This window comes from Ranitomeya variabilis, chromosome 1 (assembly GCF_051348905.1).
Source record: "Ranitomeya variabilis isolate aRanVar5 chromosome 1, aRanVar5.hap1, whole genome shotgun sequence".
Taxonomy (NCBI): Eukaryota; Metazoa; Chordata; class Amphibia; order Anura; family Dendrobatidae; genus Ranitomeya; species Ranitomeya variabilis.
This window is the reverse complement of record NC_135232.1, coordinates 208,624,175-208,641,907: the sequence shown is the minus strand read 5'-3', so window position 1 is coordinate 208,641,907 and position 17,733 is coordinate 208,624,175. Positions and strand designations below refer to the sequence as shown.

Here is a 17,733-nt window from a genome sequence, read left to right as displayed (position 1 = left end):
CTCGTGCGCTCTGGTTTCCATGGCGCAAGCGCACACGTCTCTCATTGAATCCTGGTCGTGTCTTCTGCGCCGCCCTGTGGACTCTGACCCGGAAGGTATGCCCTCACTCTCTTTATCAGGCCACCTCTTCCTATCTGCGGTGCCTGATTGTCATTTGCTATCTACAAGTGAATCTGGCTCCACATCCCTTCTGTGTTCCTTCCTGCCTGTTTGCTCACCGCTCACTTCCGTTGCTGTAGCTAAATCCTGGTCTTCTCCCTCCTAGTGCCTGCCCCTCGGTGTCTTCCTTCCAGACCGTGTTCCTGTGTCCTTGCCTGTCTTCCTGCCTCCGTCTTCCTTCTAATCCGTGTTCCAGTCTCCAGCCTGTCTGCCCGTGTTCTCCTTCCGCTTTCTGCTCCCGTGGTTAGTCTTCCTGTTCGTCTCCTCCGTTCAGTCTGCATTTCCATGCTCTCCCTGTTTCTGTCTCCTCGTTAGTACTTTCTGTTCCCTATTAGTTGCCTTCTTGCCCAACCTTCTTTACCAGCTGCCGCGGCGATAGTCTCCCTGGGGCCTAACCCTAACGCTCCCTGTATAGGGGGTGGTGCACTTGGTCAGCTCGCCCGTGAGAGGTTCGTTGTCACTGTCTAGTGGGTCCACTCTGTAGTCTCCACAGGTAATCCTCACACATATAATCACAGCTGTATCCAGCAATACAGCTCAATCCTATTTATTGCTTTTAGTTTCTCGTAGATAATGAAGGGATTGAGATGACCAAAGGCTATGGAACCTCATTCTGATGCTCCATAAAGTTTAACCAAACAGCCACTTTTGGTTCCGCTGCGCAGCACGAGACACAGTGACTCTGAAGAGCGTTGACATCAGTAACTCAGTAACGTCGCTACTCTTCAGATATTCCGGGTGTTGCACTGAGCTCAGTGACTGTGAAGAGCGGTATTGTTACTACCATCACCGCTCTTCAGAGTCACTGGGTCTCGCCAGGTCTGGGCTAGTAGTGGGGATGTCTGATAGACACCTCTCCATTGCTTACACCAGGCATTGATAGCAGCTGACGTATTACGCAGCTGACATCAACCCTAAAAATCATTACACATACCAGAATTAAATGCTCTGGCGGCTGGGAAAAGCAGTAGAGTTAGCGCTATTCCCAAGTGCCAGGCGCTAACTACAACTGTCATCATCCTTGCCTGGTCTCCCTGCAAAGCATTTCTGCTGTATTTACATGCGCTGATCTCAGGCCACTAAATGAGTGTGATCGACAATACTGAAGTCGTTCACTTGTTTCCCGGCCTCTCTACACCAACTGAGAAAGAATGAAGGGAAAAGAACAATCACAATGAGATCAATCTGTCCCCATACAGTATTATGTTATCAGCAGCACATCTACAGTTTACACCAGCGATGTGCTGCTGAGAACAAGGATTTCTGTTACCACATAAACAATCCAATCACTCGATAAATAGGCAGCATTTTGCTTGTTTAGTATAATACACCCCATATATTATAATGTGCACCTCAGTCCTCCATATAGTATAATACACTCCTCAGTCCTCCATATAGTATAATACACTCTTCAGTCCTCCATATAGTATAATACACTCCTCAGTCCTCCATATAGTATAATACATTCCTCATAGTGCTCCATATAATATAATGCACCGCCATTGTCATCCATGTAGTACAATTCACTTCCCATAGTATAATGCACCCCATAGTCCTCCATATAGTATAATACACTCCTCATAGTCCTCCATATATTAAAATACACTGCAATTCCTCCATATAGTATAATTCACTCCTCAGTCCTCCATATAGTATAATGTACTGCCACAGTCCTCCATATAGTATAATACACTCCTCAGTTCTCCAAATAGTATAATACATTCCTCATAGTGCTCCATATAGTATAATGCACCGCCATTGTCATCCATGTAGTACAATTCACTTCCCATAGTATAATGCACCTCATAGTTCTTCATATAGTATAATGTATTCCCCATAGTCCTCGATACAGTATAATGTAGCCCACATATAGTATAATGATGCCACCCCAGAGTATAATACAGCCACCCCAGAGTATAATGCAGCCACCCCACAGAATATATTGTAGCCCCAAGTATAATTAAACCCCCCAGAGAATATAATGCAGCCCCTCATATAGTATAATGCAGCCCCTGCATATATAATATATGGTAGCCCCCTCATAGAGCATAATGTAGCCCCCATAGAATATAATGCAGCCCCTCCATAGAATATAATACAGCACCCCATAGAATGTAATACAGCCCCCCATAGGATGTAATACAGCTCACCTCCCCATAAAATATAATACAGCCCCCATAGAATATAATGTAGCCCCCATAGAATGTAATACAGCCCCCCATAGAATGTAATACAGCTCTCGGCATAGAATGTAATACAGCCCCCCATAGAATGTAATGCAGCCAGCCCCTATAGAATGTAATACAGCCAGCCCCCATAGAATGTAATGCAGCTAGCCCCCATATAATGTAATGCAGCACAGCCCCCATAGAATGTAATGTAGCACAGCCTCCATAGAATGTAATGCCGCACAGCCCCCCATAGAATGTAATGCAGCACAGCCCCCATAAATGTAATGCAGCCAGACCCCCATAGAATGTAATGCAGCACAGCCCCCATAGGAGGTAATGCAGCCATCCCCCCATAGAATGTAATGCAGCACAGCCCCCATGGAATGTAATGCAGCACAGCCCCATAGAATGTAATGCAGCACAGCCCCCATAGGAGGTAATGCAGCCATCCCCCCATAGAATGTAATGCAGCACAGCCCCCATAGAATGTAATGCAGCACAGCCCCCATAGAATGTAATGCAGCCAGCCCCCCATAGAATGTAATGCAGCACAGCCCCCATAGAATGTAACGCAGCCAGCCCCCATAGAATGTAATACAGCCCATGCCCATAGAATGTAATGCAGCACAGCCCCCATAGAATGTAATGCAGCACAGCCCCCATAGAATGTAGTAAATCCCCCATAGAATGCAATACAGCCCCCCAGTAGCTCCACAATCCAGTTATCACTCATTGATATATTAAAAAAAAACAAAAAAAAACATTCTCCTCACCTCTCCTCGTGCCCCGCACTCCTCCCGGCTCCGGTCTCAGCAGCTGCAGTCTGCCGACTGACACACAGCAGGTGCACGATGATATGACGTCATTGCGCACCCACAGTGTCAGAGGCAGAGCGGAGAATGATGGGAGAGGCAGTGTCAGCAGACGCTCTCTCCTCCATCATTGCATTCAACTGTACCGGCGTCATAGACGCCGGTATAGTTGAATGCGTCAGCGCTGGCAAGCGGCCCACGACTGCCACCGGCCCTTCTGACATTTGCCAGAAATGCCTGATGGCCAGTACGGCCCTGCCTGTGCATAGGCAGAAAACTGCCAATGAGTGGTGTGGGTGGGGTTATGCAGAGCTCGTGAATATGGCAGGCTTCATGGCAGCTAATTTACTAGTCCTCTACTCAGAATCTTCTGCTGGTTATACAGTGATTTTGTCAAAACTACAGCAAGCAGCCCAGTATGTGATGCATTAGTGACAGCCCAGTAAGTAAGGCTAGGTTCACATCGCGTTAGGGCATTCCATTTAACAGACCAATTTCTAAGCGGCACTAACGCTATGTAACGGATCCTCTAACGCGCCTATAGACTTCAATTAGCATAACGCATCCTATCGCATGTCAAAATCGTCATGCGTTAGCGATGGTCTGTTACTCTGGACTACCACATTTTCGGGTACGTTACGTGAAAGCACAGCTAACGGACGCAATGCAACCATGCATTAATGCATGCGTTAGCGTGATCGCACAAAAAAAGAGAATTTGGGACACATCGTTAGCGCATCTTTTAAATGGAATGCTCTAACGCGATGTGAACCTAGCCTAACAAATTAGATTGCTAAATCATGATGACAAATTCCCTTTAGTAAACTTGGTGCATCTGCTGTAATTATGCCAAAAATGTAAATGTACGACTGCTATTCTTGGTATAAGTAATAGTAAATTGTTTGGTCTGTAGGAAGTTTTTATTCCTCCCATGAAACTCTATCCACTGGTACTGCCACTTTATAAAAGTGATGAGAAGTGTGAAAAATCCTAAATTATAGAGCAAATATGGCATGTGGAGACAGAACTGAATGTACTTATACTGTGAGAAAGGGAGCCAACATCAAAAATGATCTCTGCAGACTCTGAAAAATGGAGTTGCATAAACTTGTGGATTTTCTGTGTTTCTATTAAGTGTAGGCTTTCTGCCATGGTGGACACTAAACGTATCATTTTCTATCAGTTTTCATTTAACAATGAAATGAACAAGAGGTGGTCATTGCTTTCACACACCCAGAACATGGTAAATATTCTTATTTTCAAGTGTGAAACGCATCTTATCTCTATTTTCTAATGGACATTACCACTAACACATTGCCACTACGACTTTAGCATTGAAGACCAATTTTTACTGTTTGACGTTGTGGATATTGAGACTTTATGCAAAAGTGGATATAGAAAGAAAATGAAAACAGTGGTATAGTAGCTTGACTACATGCTGAATTTTATCATACTCTGAAGATATACGTAGCTCAACTCAAGAATGATTCAATTTCACAGGTTTTTGATGTGAATATCTAATTCCTTTTGGTAAAGGAATATACGATAATTACATCTAATGGGGAGTTAACTGACTTGATAGTTTTTGTAATTTGACATACAATGCTAAAGGTTAGGCTTATTTTATGCAGGGATATCTTACCTCTCAACTTGCACTTCTGCATCCTTCCTTTCTGCAAGGTGATCTCCATTTAGCTCTTTACATGCATTTTGAAGCAAGTTCACTACTGGTTCAATCTCTTTCATGATATCATTTTTTTCCGCTCCCCCATTAAGGCAAGGACTTATGCTAATGTCATCTCCTTTGACTCCATCAAGCCCATTTAAGTTAAGAAGCTGGTGGACTTCCTGCCAAGACGAACCAGCTGAACTTGTGGCACTGTCCACCATATTTTGTTGGTCTTTACTATATAGGCTCTGACTTGACAAGTCACTTGACTTTTGGCACAGAGGTCTGGTAACTCTAATTGTTTTGGGTGTTCCATCTCCTGTAAATGTTGTCTCCAAATGAGTGGTGAAACCCTCAGGACCTCTAAGAATGAGCACCACAAACGTCTCTGAGCCAATACTGCGTAGTATTTCCAGGGCAGTTTCATAACTAGCATCAACAAGTGGTCTATCATTCACTGCCAGTATAATGTCACCGACCTGTACAAGACCACTTTGCTCGGCTGCCCCACCTCGAATTATGTCAGAAATGATCACTGGGGGTCTGCTCCTTCTTTGCTTGACCAGAAACCCCAGGCCACCCACTTTTCTCTTGTAGAGCCGTACCGATATGACATTCGGTTGTAGCTGTTTAACACTAAATTCATATTCTTCCATGACAGGGCTCTTCAAAGTCTGTTGGGAGTAAGTAAATTTATTGGAATGTTATATCAGTTTCTTTATCTAAAAGTAACAAGGACAATATGAGACCGTTATAGAGTTGCCAAACAACGTAGATTCCTTAGATGTTTTTTGAACCCTGGTTCAGTGATTTTCAGATGTGAAAAGCTGCTTCTGGATCTCAGCTGAACATAGCTTTACTTCACCTATCTCATGATTCTGGTCCTATTTTCAGGAACTTGTTGTAGAGGCAGTTTATAATTCTGAGGTTTCCCACATAACACTAAATCCAAACAAGCCTTGGATTTGTCACAGGACGTCTGGTAGGATACTAATAACAGTTCATTTAAAGGTAGCTTAACATCTTCTTAATACTCAGGCATCCTTGAAATCATGTGTCTAGTCTCCATCTGTATTTTTTGCACCTGTAAGAAAAAAAAAATATTTTTTTTATTAATCACATCCCCACATATAGGTTTGTTACATTTTTTGTACCAGTATAGAGATGTGATTTTTTAAGATAGTCTTTTTTTAAGATAGTCTTGTCCATAAAATTGTGGATTGTAAACTGCTGCAAAATCCTGAAGTCTTGTAATGCAATGTGCTATAATGTGCATCATCCAAAGACATGATTAATGCATTTATCATTATGCCAAAATGAAAGGTAAGGGAGTTAGCTTACCATCTCCTGGAGACAACTACTGATTGCAAATCTATGCATAGACATTTCAGAGCCACACAACAATCCAATAGTAAAGAGCGCTGACCTGCATTACTATCTTGTAAAACATACTATTTATTTCATTACTGAAATCATTCTTATGCAACAGAACTGCACACACAGGGGCAGACATGACCTACATGTTTAGACTGTATACCTTATTACTGGATTAAACTTACTACTGAATTGCGTAGGCTTGTGGCCATCCATGTGGAGGTTGTTATGCAGTGGCGCAACTTAACGATCGTGGGCCCTGGTAAAAAATCTCCAAAATAGCCTACAATTATTACAGGTCTTTAACATTATTGGACTTCTTATTTGGGTCAAAGGGACCCTTTGGGCCGCCCTAAGCTCCAGGGCCCGGGTATGAATGCAATCTCAGCACCTACTACAGTTATGCCTCTGCTGTTATGTTCTATGACTATCCTTTGAATAATTAAATAAATAGCACGTTTTAATGGATATTAGTGCTGGACAGCACTATTTAGTAGTGACATAGTAGTAAAGAGTAGTAGTGGCGCAGTAAAGAGTAGTAAAGAATAAATATATATGGCATCCTACAGATATGTCCAAGGTGTTGTATGCATACAAATGTGTACACATCTACCTTTTCATACATATTGGTAAGGATTCGAATCTCCCAGTAAATGCATTATAGTGACTGCTACATAGTATCGCAAAATTATGTTGTTTTTTTAAAGTTGGTCAGCTTACTCCACACATCTCAGAATGTAACAAGCCGAGAGAAAAGAAAAAGAGGACACATCTGTAGTGCTTATGTAACAGTTGGGAAACAGCTGTAATATGTGAAAATATGGGCTGTATGTTTTCTTTCCAAAGCCTTTTTTTCTATTTAACCATCAGTATTTAGAATGTGAGGTCTTGACCTTACATATTGGATATTTGGACCAACCAATATTTCTATAACTAAAAGTATCTGGCTGAATAAGGATATTTGAATATTGGTTTTCTTGGTGCAATATCCAGAACCCTCCGCAGTTCTGCTGAATCAAATTTATGTGCCAAAGAGATTTATAGCACTGAAAGTGTGATTAAGTGATACTTCAGGGGCCCAGACTTTACACTATCAATCCATATGTAGAATAACACCTAGAATAAAAACAGTGAGTAGATATCCTGAAGTAAATAGAAATACATGTAATGACAAGTATTACAGCCATCCCACCGCAACAAGGTCCATCAACCAATCAATCAAGATGGCCCCTAACTCTAGTATCTCACCTCGCTATGTGACCTAGACCTCAGTGTTTTTTCTTTTTTCGTCTGTGCCCCTCTTTTCTAAAGTTAAGCCCATCAGTAATAAAGATTTTCCCTTCAACCAACTGGGTGTATACAATTGAACTTCTCTGTAGGTGTGGCTATTTTTGAGCAGGTAATATATGTCAGTTCAAGATAACAACAGTATAAGTAAATGGACTAATCCAACATAATTAGTTGACATTGACTGCAGTGAGCATGGAATGGCAGACCATTCGAAATAAATATGTAGCCTAAAGGTACCGTCACACTCAGCGACGCTGCAGCGATATAGACAACGAGCCGATCGCTGCAGCGTCGCTGTTTAGGTCGCTGTAGAGATGTCAAACACAGCAGCTCCAGAACGATGCAGGAGCGATCCTGTGACGTAACGGTGACTCATTTATCATTCTCACAGGTCGTTAGCTCCATGTAAAACATTGCTGGCATCGTTGCTTTTGCTGTCAAACACGACGATCTACGCCGATCTGACGACCAAATAAAGTTCTGGACCAGCGATATCACAGCAGGATCCAGATCGCTGCTGCGTGTCAAACACAATGAGATCGCTATCCAGGACGCTGCAACGTCACAGATCGTTGTCGTTCTCGTTGGAAAGTTGTTTAGTGTGAAGGTACCTTAAGAAAGAAACCAAACTTGTGGTCATAAAAGAGGTGAGAACTGAAGTGATGAATTAAAAAACCTTTATTAACAACCAATGGTTAAGTGGTGGCATTATACAGAAATGGATGCACACACATTAATATGAACCGTGATATTAAAATATGCATATATCTCTATGTAAAATGTACAAAACAGGTAATAATAATAATGATAATAATACAGACAAACCAGATTGCAAAGATTGAAAAAATATTGAAAAAATATGTGTCATAAACACACAACAGATTGTAGGTCGTTGCAATGATGGTGATGAGCAAAATAATGGTAATACTTATTTACCATTATTTTGCTCATCACCATCATTGCAGCCTCCTACTATCTGTTGTTGTGTGGTTATGACACATATTTTTTCAATCTTTGCAATCTGGTTGGTCTGGATTATTATTATCTTTTTTGTGCCTTTTACATAGATATATATATTTTAATAATACAGTTCTTATTACAGTGTGCGCACCCGTTTCTTAACCATTGGTTGTTATTAAAGGGTGTGGCCCTCAAAAACTGACTAGAAAAATTAGACACGTTTATTAGGTATCATTACTGCCTTTTCCTTGTTCCTGTTTGTGTGAATATCTTTGAAAGTCCTTTATACAATTTTCATGACCCTGTGTCTGGCTGCAGTATTGTGCTTTTCCTCATATTTTTCTCATTGGGAGTTATAATAAAAAAATATGCCTTTGATTTCTAAAAGAATCCTAGATTTTCTCCGCCATCTGAGGTTTAATTTCTTCAACACCCCAGAGGATTCCCCTGTGATCAGAGACTGTAGCACTGTCATCTTATTATAACCCAGTTGTTGTATGCTTTCCCTGGAGCTCAGACAATATCCTCATGGGAAAACACCTTCCATCAGTACAATTTCCTTCAAACATTTCATATCTACCCTGGATTGCCTTGTGAAATATTTATACTCTCTGTACAGATATGGGATTTCCTAACATGGCCTTGTTAATAAACTTGTGGACCACTATCTATTAACACTGTCAGACACATCTGGGCATCTGTCCACTGAAAAGAAGAAAATCACAGATATGACTATGAAATCAAAATATGTGTTGCTAATAAATGACTGTGTACTGGATGTGTATGTCAAAGGGGAATTATCATCCCATCTCAAAAGATCAAAGGATTTTCCATACATATATAGTAAATATGAATTCCATCAATGTGACCTTCATCAGTCTTAGCAAAAATGTGGTTCAACTAATTTGCTGCACAGGACATAGCTTGGACGCGTTGTTAGGCTGGCCATACAAATACGATAGCTCTCCGTCTATCACTTCTGACTTTCGCATATATATGAATGTTCATCTTTGTTTATCTCCCAATATTAACTTAATGAAGTGGTGTCCATTGTTGGGAATCTCCATAATTATGCAGATCAAGTAGGTAGTAAAAAGCATCTGTAGGGCTCGCTCCTGTGACCATATAACATGGCTAAGTGCTATCCAGTGTTTTATTGGATTATACTATGGAGCAGTACAGATTTGCAATTTTTCTACAGACCGGAATGGTCTATGGAAAAAACAGCAGCATTCTGTGTCACTGGAATTCGGATCATGCGCACACATACAAGTTTATAAATAGTCCATGAGCCAAGAACCAAATTTGACGATATCGGTACCAAGCGGAGTGACTAATTCTCTTTGGTATTTTTAGGTAGATGCATGTCTGTAGTTTATTTTTTGATATGATAGCCCTTACATATACGTAGCTTATTAACCCCTTCAGCCCTAGGCCTATTTGTACCCAAGTGCCTAAGCCAATCTGACCTGTGCCACTTCATGGGCTAATAACTTTGGAACGCTTTCACCTATCCAAGCCATTCTGAGATTGTTTTCTCGTGACATATTGTACTTCACGTCAGTGCTAAATGGGAGTCAATATATTTTACCTTTCTATATAAAAAAATGCTAAATATTCGGAAATTTTGGAAAAATCGGCAATTTTTTAACTTTGAAATTCTCTGCTTTTTACAAAAATACTGATACCCCCCATAATAGTTATTAATTTACACTCCCCACATGTTTACTTCATATTGGCATCATTTTGAAAATGAAACCTTATTGTTTTACGACGTAATAGGGCTTATAGTTTTATGCGCAATTTTTCACATTTACAGCAAAACCCACTTTTCAAAGGACCAAGTCACTTCTGAAGTCACTTTAAGGGGCTTACATAACAGAAACCACCCATAAATTACCCCATTTTGCAAACTACACCCCTCAAGCTGTTCAAAACTCATTTTTAAAAACTGTTAACCCTTTAGGTGTTCCACAGGAATTTTAGCATGAGCCAAGAACCAAATATGACGATATCGGTACCACCCGGAGTGACTAGATGTAGTATTTGTAACAAAATTTAATCCAAGTTATGTAAATACACACTGAACATGTCATGTGCATATATATATATATATATATATATATATATATATATATATATATATATATATATATATATATATATATATATATATATATGTTACTCCATAATATCTTCAACATCGGACTCTGAATCTGACTGTTGTTCTACTGGCTCGTCTTCAGTACCCTTGTTCTGGCATGTCTGTAATCTGCACATGTCTGTGCACTTCAGGCCATTGCTGAGGCAAGTACACTGAGGAAGTTCACATGACCGCACACACTTGCAGGACAGTAGCTGTATAATAGCTTCTGGTGCTGGTGCCCCTTGCATCCACTTGACAACAAGCTTTCCGTCGTTATCTATCATCCAACCGCAGTCTGTTGGGTTTGCAACCCATGGCTGGCTCTGCAGACTTCTCCTCCAGATCGCAGCCTGGTAGTTTGCACGCAGTGCATGCATGAAAAGGCAGTCCTGGCAAGGAGGGAGTTGACTTGACTCTACCACTCCACGTCTGGCACAGAACAGCTGATAACGGAGCCTGTTTACCTCAGTTGTTTGGGTAGTTGGCAGGTACATGTGGCAGGTGATTTCCTGTAACTTCTCAAAAAGTTCGGTAGACACTTCCCATGAACGACCAACTTCCTGAAAGGCATCCTGGTATGTCTTGTTCATCTTCAACTGCTTGAGTGTCGTCATCTTCCCACGGCCAGCGAATGCACTGACGGTGTCACAGCCTGTAAATGCATGCATACCAATCAATGAATCACATACGCTGCCTCCCAATGTTCGGCTCAGAGTGGTGATATCCAGGAATCTTGTCCGGTTCTGTGTACCGCATTTCTGGAACAGGTGGGATGGGATTTTGTGGCACATGCCCAGACACAGGACCATGACATCAGTATCCTCCGAAGTGATGATGACCGACTTGTAACCAGATTCTGCTGCATGAAGAGCATGGAGAAGGAGGCGTGTGTCTGCTTCTTCTTGATTTGACTTAAGGTCAGCAGCCTCTTCCCACTGTTCTTTGGTGATCTTAAAGCAGAGCTGCTCACATGTGACATACAGCTCCTTCTCCTCAAGCTTCTCCCTGTGGTGTTTCGCCTTCCATTCTTCTACCAGAAACTTTATGAGACTTGCCTTGTTGGAGGAACTACTTAGAAGCTTTTTCCACTGCTGGATGTTGTGCCCATGTTGAATGTTCTTGAAATGGATCCCTGTGCCTTCATATCTGTTGACTCTTTCTGTATCTTTGATGGATGTCTCCTTGTAGACGTCAAAGACAATATCAATGCGCTTGCTCTTAGCACCCTCATGGATAGCGCGACTCATTGCTGTGCCTGCTAGCTGGCCAAATGTTGCATTGTTTCCCTTCAGTTTCTGAACCAGGCTCATCCCATCAATGATGGTTGCAGAGGGCTCGGGGATCACTTCTGCAGGACGAGCATTCCTCTCCAACTCCCTTGCGAGGGCAGCCTTGTTGGTCTTGCGGATAGACCCATCACCATTGGCAAGTGCCCATGGCAATGGACCCAGGGGATGAGTCAAGACATCACTCATTTGTAGCTTTCTGTTCTCAGCTACAAGTATCATCTGGCCAAATAGGTTTCTGTCAGCCTTCAAAATTACCTCCTTGCCAAGACCTTGTCTGCGTGTCTTCATTTGGATGTTAGAGAACGTTTTAAGTTTGTTCTTCGTCATCTTGTCATGAAACAATGTAGTTGGCTTATCGGTACCCAAACGCTCATCCTTGAATGTTTGATATGCATCCTCTCCTATACTGTATGCCCCTTGAAGGTCTTTGGCTACATCTGGTGGTGCTACAGTCGCTGTTGACAAACTGATAAGTTCACCATTATGCTCTTTGTTGAAGGGGTTCACCCAACCTGTCTCCAGCAGTTGAACGAAAGATTGGACATCGGCTTCATCTCTTCTAATCCTAGACACCTGTAGGTCTGAATGGCTGAAGTCAGTATATTGTTGGCCTACCAGGGCCCTCAGCTGCCTCAAGTACATACTGCGGTACTCTGATGTCAGGTAGAACCTGGAAACAGCTCCAACTTTGAGGCTGAAGCCTTTTGTGCCCCCTGGTGTCTGGGTGTCTTTGTTGATTGTCTCTTCAATGGTCTGGTCCACAGGAATTCGTCCAAAAGGATTCTTGCTACCGATCTGGACCGAAAAGCCACCTTGCATGAAGTATTCATGGACCTCTGGGTGTTCTATGGGCAGCCGAGACATTGTGGCATAGTAATAGGTTAGGTATCGGGCATAGTTGACCTTGTCATAGGCAAAACACCATGGTATCATCTGTCGGATTGCTCCTAGGTGAAGCATCCAGTTGCCTTCTCTTGAAGCTCGAACCAGGGCCAGCATGGTCTCGACCATGTCCAAGTATGACATCCAGAATGCTGAGAGTTGTTCATTTCTGAGGGTCTCAAGATAAACTTGAAAGAGCTTCAGGGTAAGTGTGCAAGATTCATTATCCAAGAGCTTTTCGAAGGATCCCTGCGACACACTGATGCGAAAGTTTGTGATGTTCTTCAGTGTTTCATCCAGATGGTGAAGGTCCCTTGCATGGTTTTCTTCTAGCCATGGAAGGAAGTTTTTCCATGCAAGCCTCATAAGTGCTTCATAGATTCCTTGGGGGTGTAGTTTCCAAAATAGGGTCACTTTTTGGGGTTTCCACTGTGGGGGTACCTCAGGCAGCCTTCAAATGTGACATGGCCCCCTAGATTTCTTCCAGTGAATCCGCCACCCAAAAACCACATAGCGCTCCTTCCGTGTTGAGCTGTGCTGTGTGCCCATACTTTAGTTTACGAGTACATGTGGGGTGTTTCTATAAACTGCAGAATTAGGGTAACCAAGTTTGGGTTTGCCGTTAACCCTTGCTAGGTTGCAGGTAAAATTGGATTACAATGTAATATCTGGAAAAAAAATGAAATTTTGAAATTTCGCCTTCATTCTGCTAAAATTCCTGTGGAACACCTAAAGGGTTAACAGTTTTTAAAAATGAGTTTTGAACAGCTTGAGGGGTGTAGTTTGCAAAATGGGGTAATTTATGGGTGGTTTCTGTTATGTAAGCCCCTTAAAGTGACTTCAGAAGTGACTTGGTCCTTTGAAAAGTGGGTTTTGCTGTAAATGTGAAAAATTGCGCATAAAACTATAAGCCCTATTACGTCGTAAAACAATAAGGTTTCATTTTCAAAATGATGCCAATATGAAGTAAACATGTGGGGAGTGTAAATTAATAACTATTATGGGGGGTATCAGTATTTTTGTAAAAAGCAGAGAATTTCAAAGTTAAAAAATTGCCGATTTTTCCAAAATTTCCGAATATTTAGCATTTTTTTATATAGAAAGGTAAAATATATTGACTCCCATTTAGCACTGACGTGAAGTACAATATGTCACGAGAAAACAATCTCAGAATGGCTTGGATAGGTGAAAGCGTTCCAAAGTTATTAGCCCATGAAGTGGCACAGGTCAGATTGGCTTAGGCACTTGGGTACAAATAGGCCTAGGGCTGAAGGGGTTAATAAGCTACGTATATGTAAGGGCTATCATATCAAAAAATAAACTACAGACATGCATCTACCTAAAAATACCAAAGAAAATTAGTCACTCCGGGTGGTACCGATATCTGGCCCGGCTCATGGACTAAAATGTGGGTAAAACATTGGACTGTAATCATTCAAGTGTAGTCCAACATCCACAGACTTAGACAATGGAGAAGATGGAGAAATTAAGTTTCCCATCTACCCTGCACCTGTAATGCGATTCTCACATGCGATCACATTAAGATGACAGTCTGACAGAGTTTGAGCCGAGTGTCATTAGGATAATCGACCCAATTCTCTCACAAGAGACCCTCATGTGATCCAAGCCTAACCTTTGGAGGACCTGGCATGACTTGCCACTGCATGGACAGCCTTTTGATTCCAATGTGCACCATGCATTATTTATCCTATGGAAGTTCTGCAAGAATATTAAACCATTGCTGCCAGATTCCCCTGCAGATCGCAGATAGCGTCACTCAACAACCTCGCAAGTCACAACATCCAAATGTGTTAAGACACTAGACTTTAGTTTATGAAAGTGAATGATATCCACCAAAACAATCGCTAATCAGTTAAAACTTTAGAACAAATGTTATTTTTAGCTGACAGATCACAAACCGTCATTATCTGAAATGAAGATTTTTTTCATCCCAAGAAAAATATTTGTTTCAACAAAACAATATTACGTTTATGAACAATTTTTCATTTAAAGAATATTTTCAGAAACATTTTTAGTTTATCACTTGGTTTCATTGAACATGAGCAGAAAAGTTGAAGGACTATAAAGGTCAAAATGAACTAAAATATGGATGGCTACGTCTGTGTAACGATTGTTCACCACACAATTGTACATGGAACTCGGTAGATAATTCTATGCTTATCTAAACGGATCTCAGTGGAGCATTTCTTTTAAGACAATAACCTTGAACATACAGGAGACGTAGGTATATGTGCACAACATTACTACAGAACAAGTCATACCTACCATCCAGCACCGGTTTCCTACACAGCTGTGAGGTGCCCCTTCTCTCTTTGTAGCTGCTGATATGACATATAACCTCTCCGAGCCCTTTTTTATATTTTTGACTATAATGTGGCCTGACCTGATTGGTTATATCATTTTGTCATGGAATGCATTCATATATATGTAACTAAGGTATACTGGCGTATGTCAACTTTCTAATTTGACATTAATGGCTGCCCCCAAGCTACCACCAACAGGTTTGATACAGGTTTTTTCTGATTTACACAAAGGAATTGGCATTGTAAGTGATAATGATCAGCTTAGTTTGTATTCCATCACAACTGACTGACATCTCCAACACCATAACTGGGATATATATATATAATTATATGCCCAGCACTGGAAACAATTGTCCATACATACAGTATATCATGATGTAATCCAGTATTGATAATTATATTTATACACATACAGTATATACTGAATATTTAATATTGTCACTGTTTGTAGCATAATCCAGGGGCAAATACAGGACTGTGACAAGACTTTACTTAGCAGGCGGACATCGCCACACCTAACACCCCACACCAGCATTTCCAGACTAACATTTCTCCAGGGCAAAAGCAGGAATGTCACAGGAATTTACTGAGGAGTGGTCGACATGCAAGAACTAAATCATTACCATCCATGGAGTGAAAAGTTGACCACTGAGATATACTTAAAAACAGTATATATTATTAGTATAAACCTTAAGTTAGAGGGAATCTGTCAGCAGGTTTTTACCATGTAATCTGTAGAAAGCATGCGCTGTAGGGGGTAAAACACAGATTTCATCAATGCTTTTCTTATCAAGCTCTATGGTTTTCTTTGCCTGCAAAGATTTGTTTAGAACTAGGAGCTTCTCATTGCTGTAACCCAGCAGATGCGCCTCCTAGTCCGGCTACACCCCTCCTGTGATAGGCAGCTCACTTTCTATAGACTGTTTACATACACAGTCTCGGTTGGCAAGGTTAGCTTTATCAGCTCTGCTTAATTGCTAAATCTAAAAGCTCTGATTGTCAGAACGGCTGCATGTAGTAATCTAAGGGATGCCTAGTTGGATTCAGCTTCTTTTTACCTACATCAGGCTACACTCAGAAGAGGTGGCAAAAACCTGATGACAGATTTCCTTTAATTCCCTAAAGAGAAGGGATCAGCTATAATACACATCAGATAACTGTCAAGCAAATTATCATTTAGTCCGCAGCTCTCTATTAACTCCTCCATGTACAATTTTGCTCTGCTTGACCGAGCTCCTGTGTTATCTATGAGAGAACCATCACTAATTTTCTTTGGCAACAGCTTATCTCTAAGATGAACAAAAGGGTCGGCTACTGAAATTCACCATTCTGGATCCTTTTCTCCTTCGACATCTTCTGCCATGGGAGAGTTGGGAGGCTAAAATACACATTAGACTGTCAGATAATCCCACCGGTTCAGCCTAGTTTAGTCTGATGTGTGTGGGTGGGGTCCTTTAGGATGATAAAACCTCAGCAATGGGAGACCCTCTGATAAGTTTTTCATTGGGGAGGTTTCCAATAAGAAGGGTATCAAAAGTGGGCAGCTTCTTAAAAAAAATGACCTGGAAATGAAATTGATGTGCACAAAATTGCGAAAAAGTGAAATTGAATGGAGTCTGTCATCAATTTGACAATGCTAAAATGAGTGATGAGGAGACGATTTCTAAGAGTCCCATGTTGGATTTTATAATTAATCCAAACATACCTGAGAAAATGACCTTTACCCAGTCATGCATGAGGTTCTAACACTAGGTGTCCACTAGACATGATTTTATCTCTGAAGAGTCCTGTGCTAGGGATAACATCTCCTCACCATATTTCTTTGTTGACATTTTCAGCTTCATTTGATATTCTTTCAAGGATATATCATTAAAGCCCAGCGGATGAGCTTTGGGTGGAGTTGCCACCTATATCTTAGGATATTTTGTGGATAAAAGATTTCTTAGCGGACACCTATTGATTCATTATTACGGAGATGTTTGAGCTTGTTTCCACTACACCAGTTAAGCAGGTAAAGCTGCATTTAAACTGCAAGGTAATCATAAATGAGCATTGTCAAAAACACTAATTTCATGATTATCTTGATGTGTAAACGGGATAACGATCACCCAATGAACGAGCAAAACACTTTTTTATCAGATGAAATTATCATTAGCATATTGCAAAAAATTCATCATTCTAAGCGGTGCATCATCCTTTGTAAACGCAACTTGCATTGCCAAGAAATACGGCAGCCTGTGTGCATTGAGCCATCTACTATAGGTCACTCGGTGTGCATTGTTTGCTTTGGTAAGATTTAAATGAATGCAGATCAATAAAAGTTTGCAGATCAATGGTCGTATTATGCCACTGGTCAGTCCATGGAAACTAACCTTATGTGAAGCAAGTCAAATTACACTGTTTATATGACATGCTTAAACCCTTCCCAACATGCACCGTAAAAGTACTGCTCTGCGGGAGCTGAGTTCCCGCGAACAGCAGTACATGTATGGCGGCACGATTGCGTGGCCTCAAGCTGAGCGTCGCAGCGATCTAGTGCTGAAGTCAGCTCTGTGTGAGTGCTGGAGTCAGCTCTGTGTGAGAGCTGACACCCTGTAGCAACACCCATGATTGGTGCTAGCACCGATTGCGGGCGTTTAACCCCTCTAATGCCGCTG

General features: G+C 41.4%; 1 protein-coding gene across 4 annotated transcripts in view; it reads right to left on the bottom strand.

Annotated features, from left to right (window-relative positions):
• The window catches only part of NOS1 (nitric oxide synthase 1), a 560,003-nt gene that overhangs the window by 124,132 nt on the left and 418,138 nt on the right, over window positions 1-17,733 (bottom strand). For all 4 annotated transcript variants that reach the window (XM_077292306.1, XM_077292314.1, XM_077292320.1 and 1 more), the window contains one exon: window positions 4,785-5,895. In XM_077292306.1, the coding sequence (XP_077148421.1) occupies window positions 4,785-5,467 (683 nt within the window). In that variant the 5' untranslated portion in view covers window positions 5,468-5,895. The remainder of the gene's footprint in view (window positions 1-4,784; window positions 5,896-17,733) is intronic.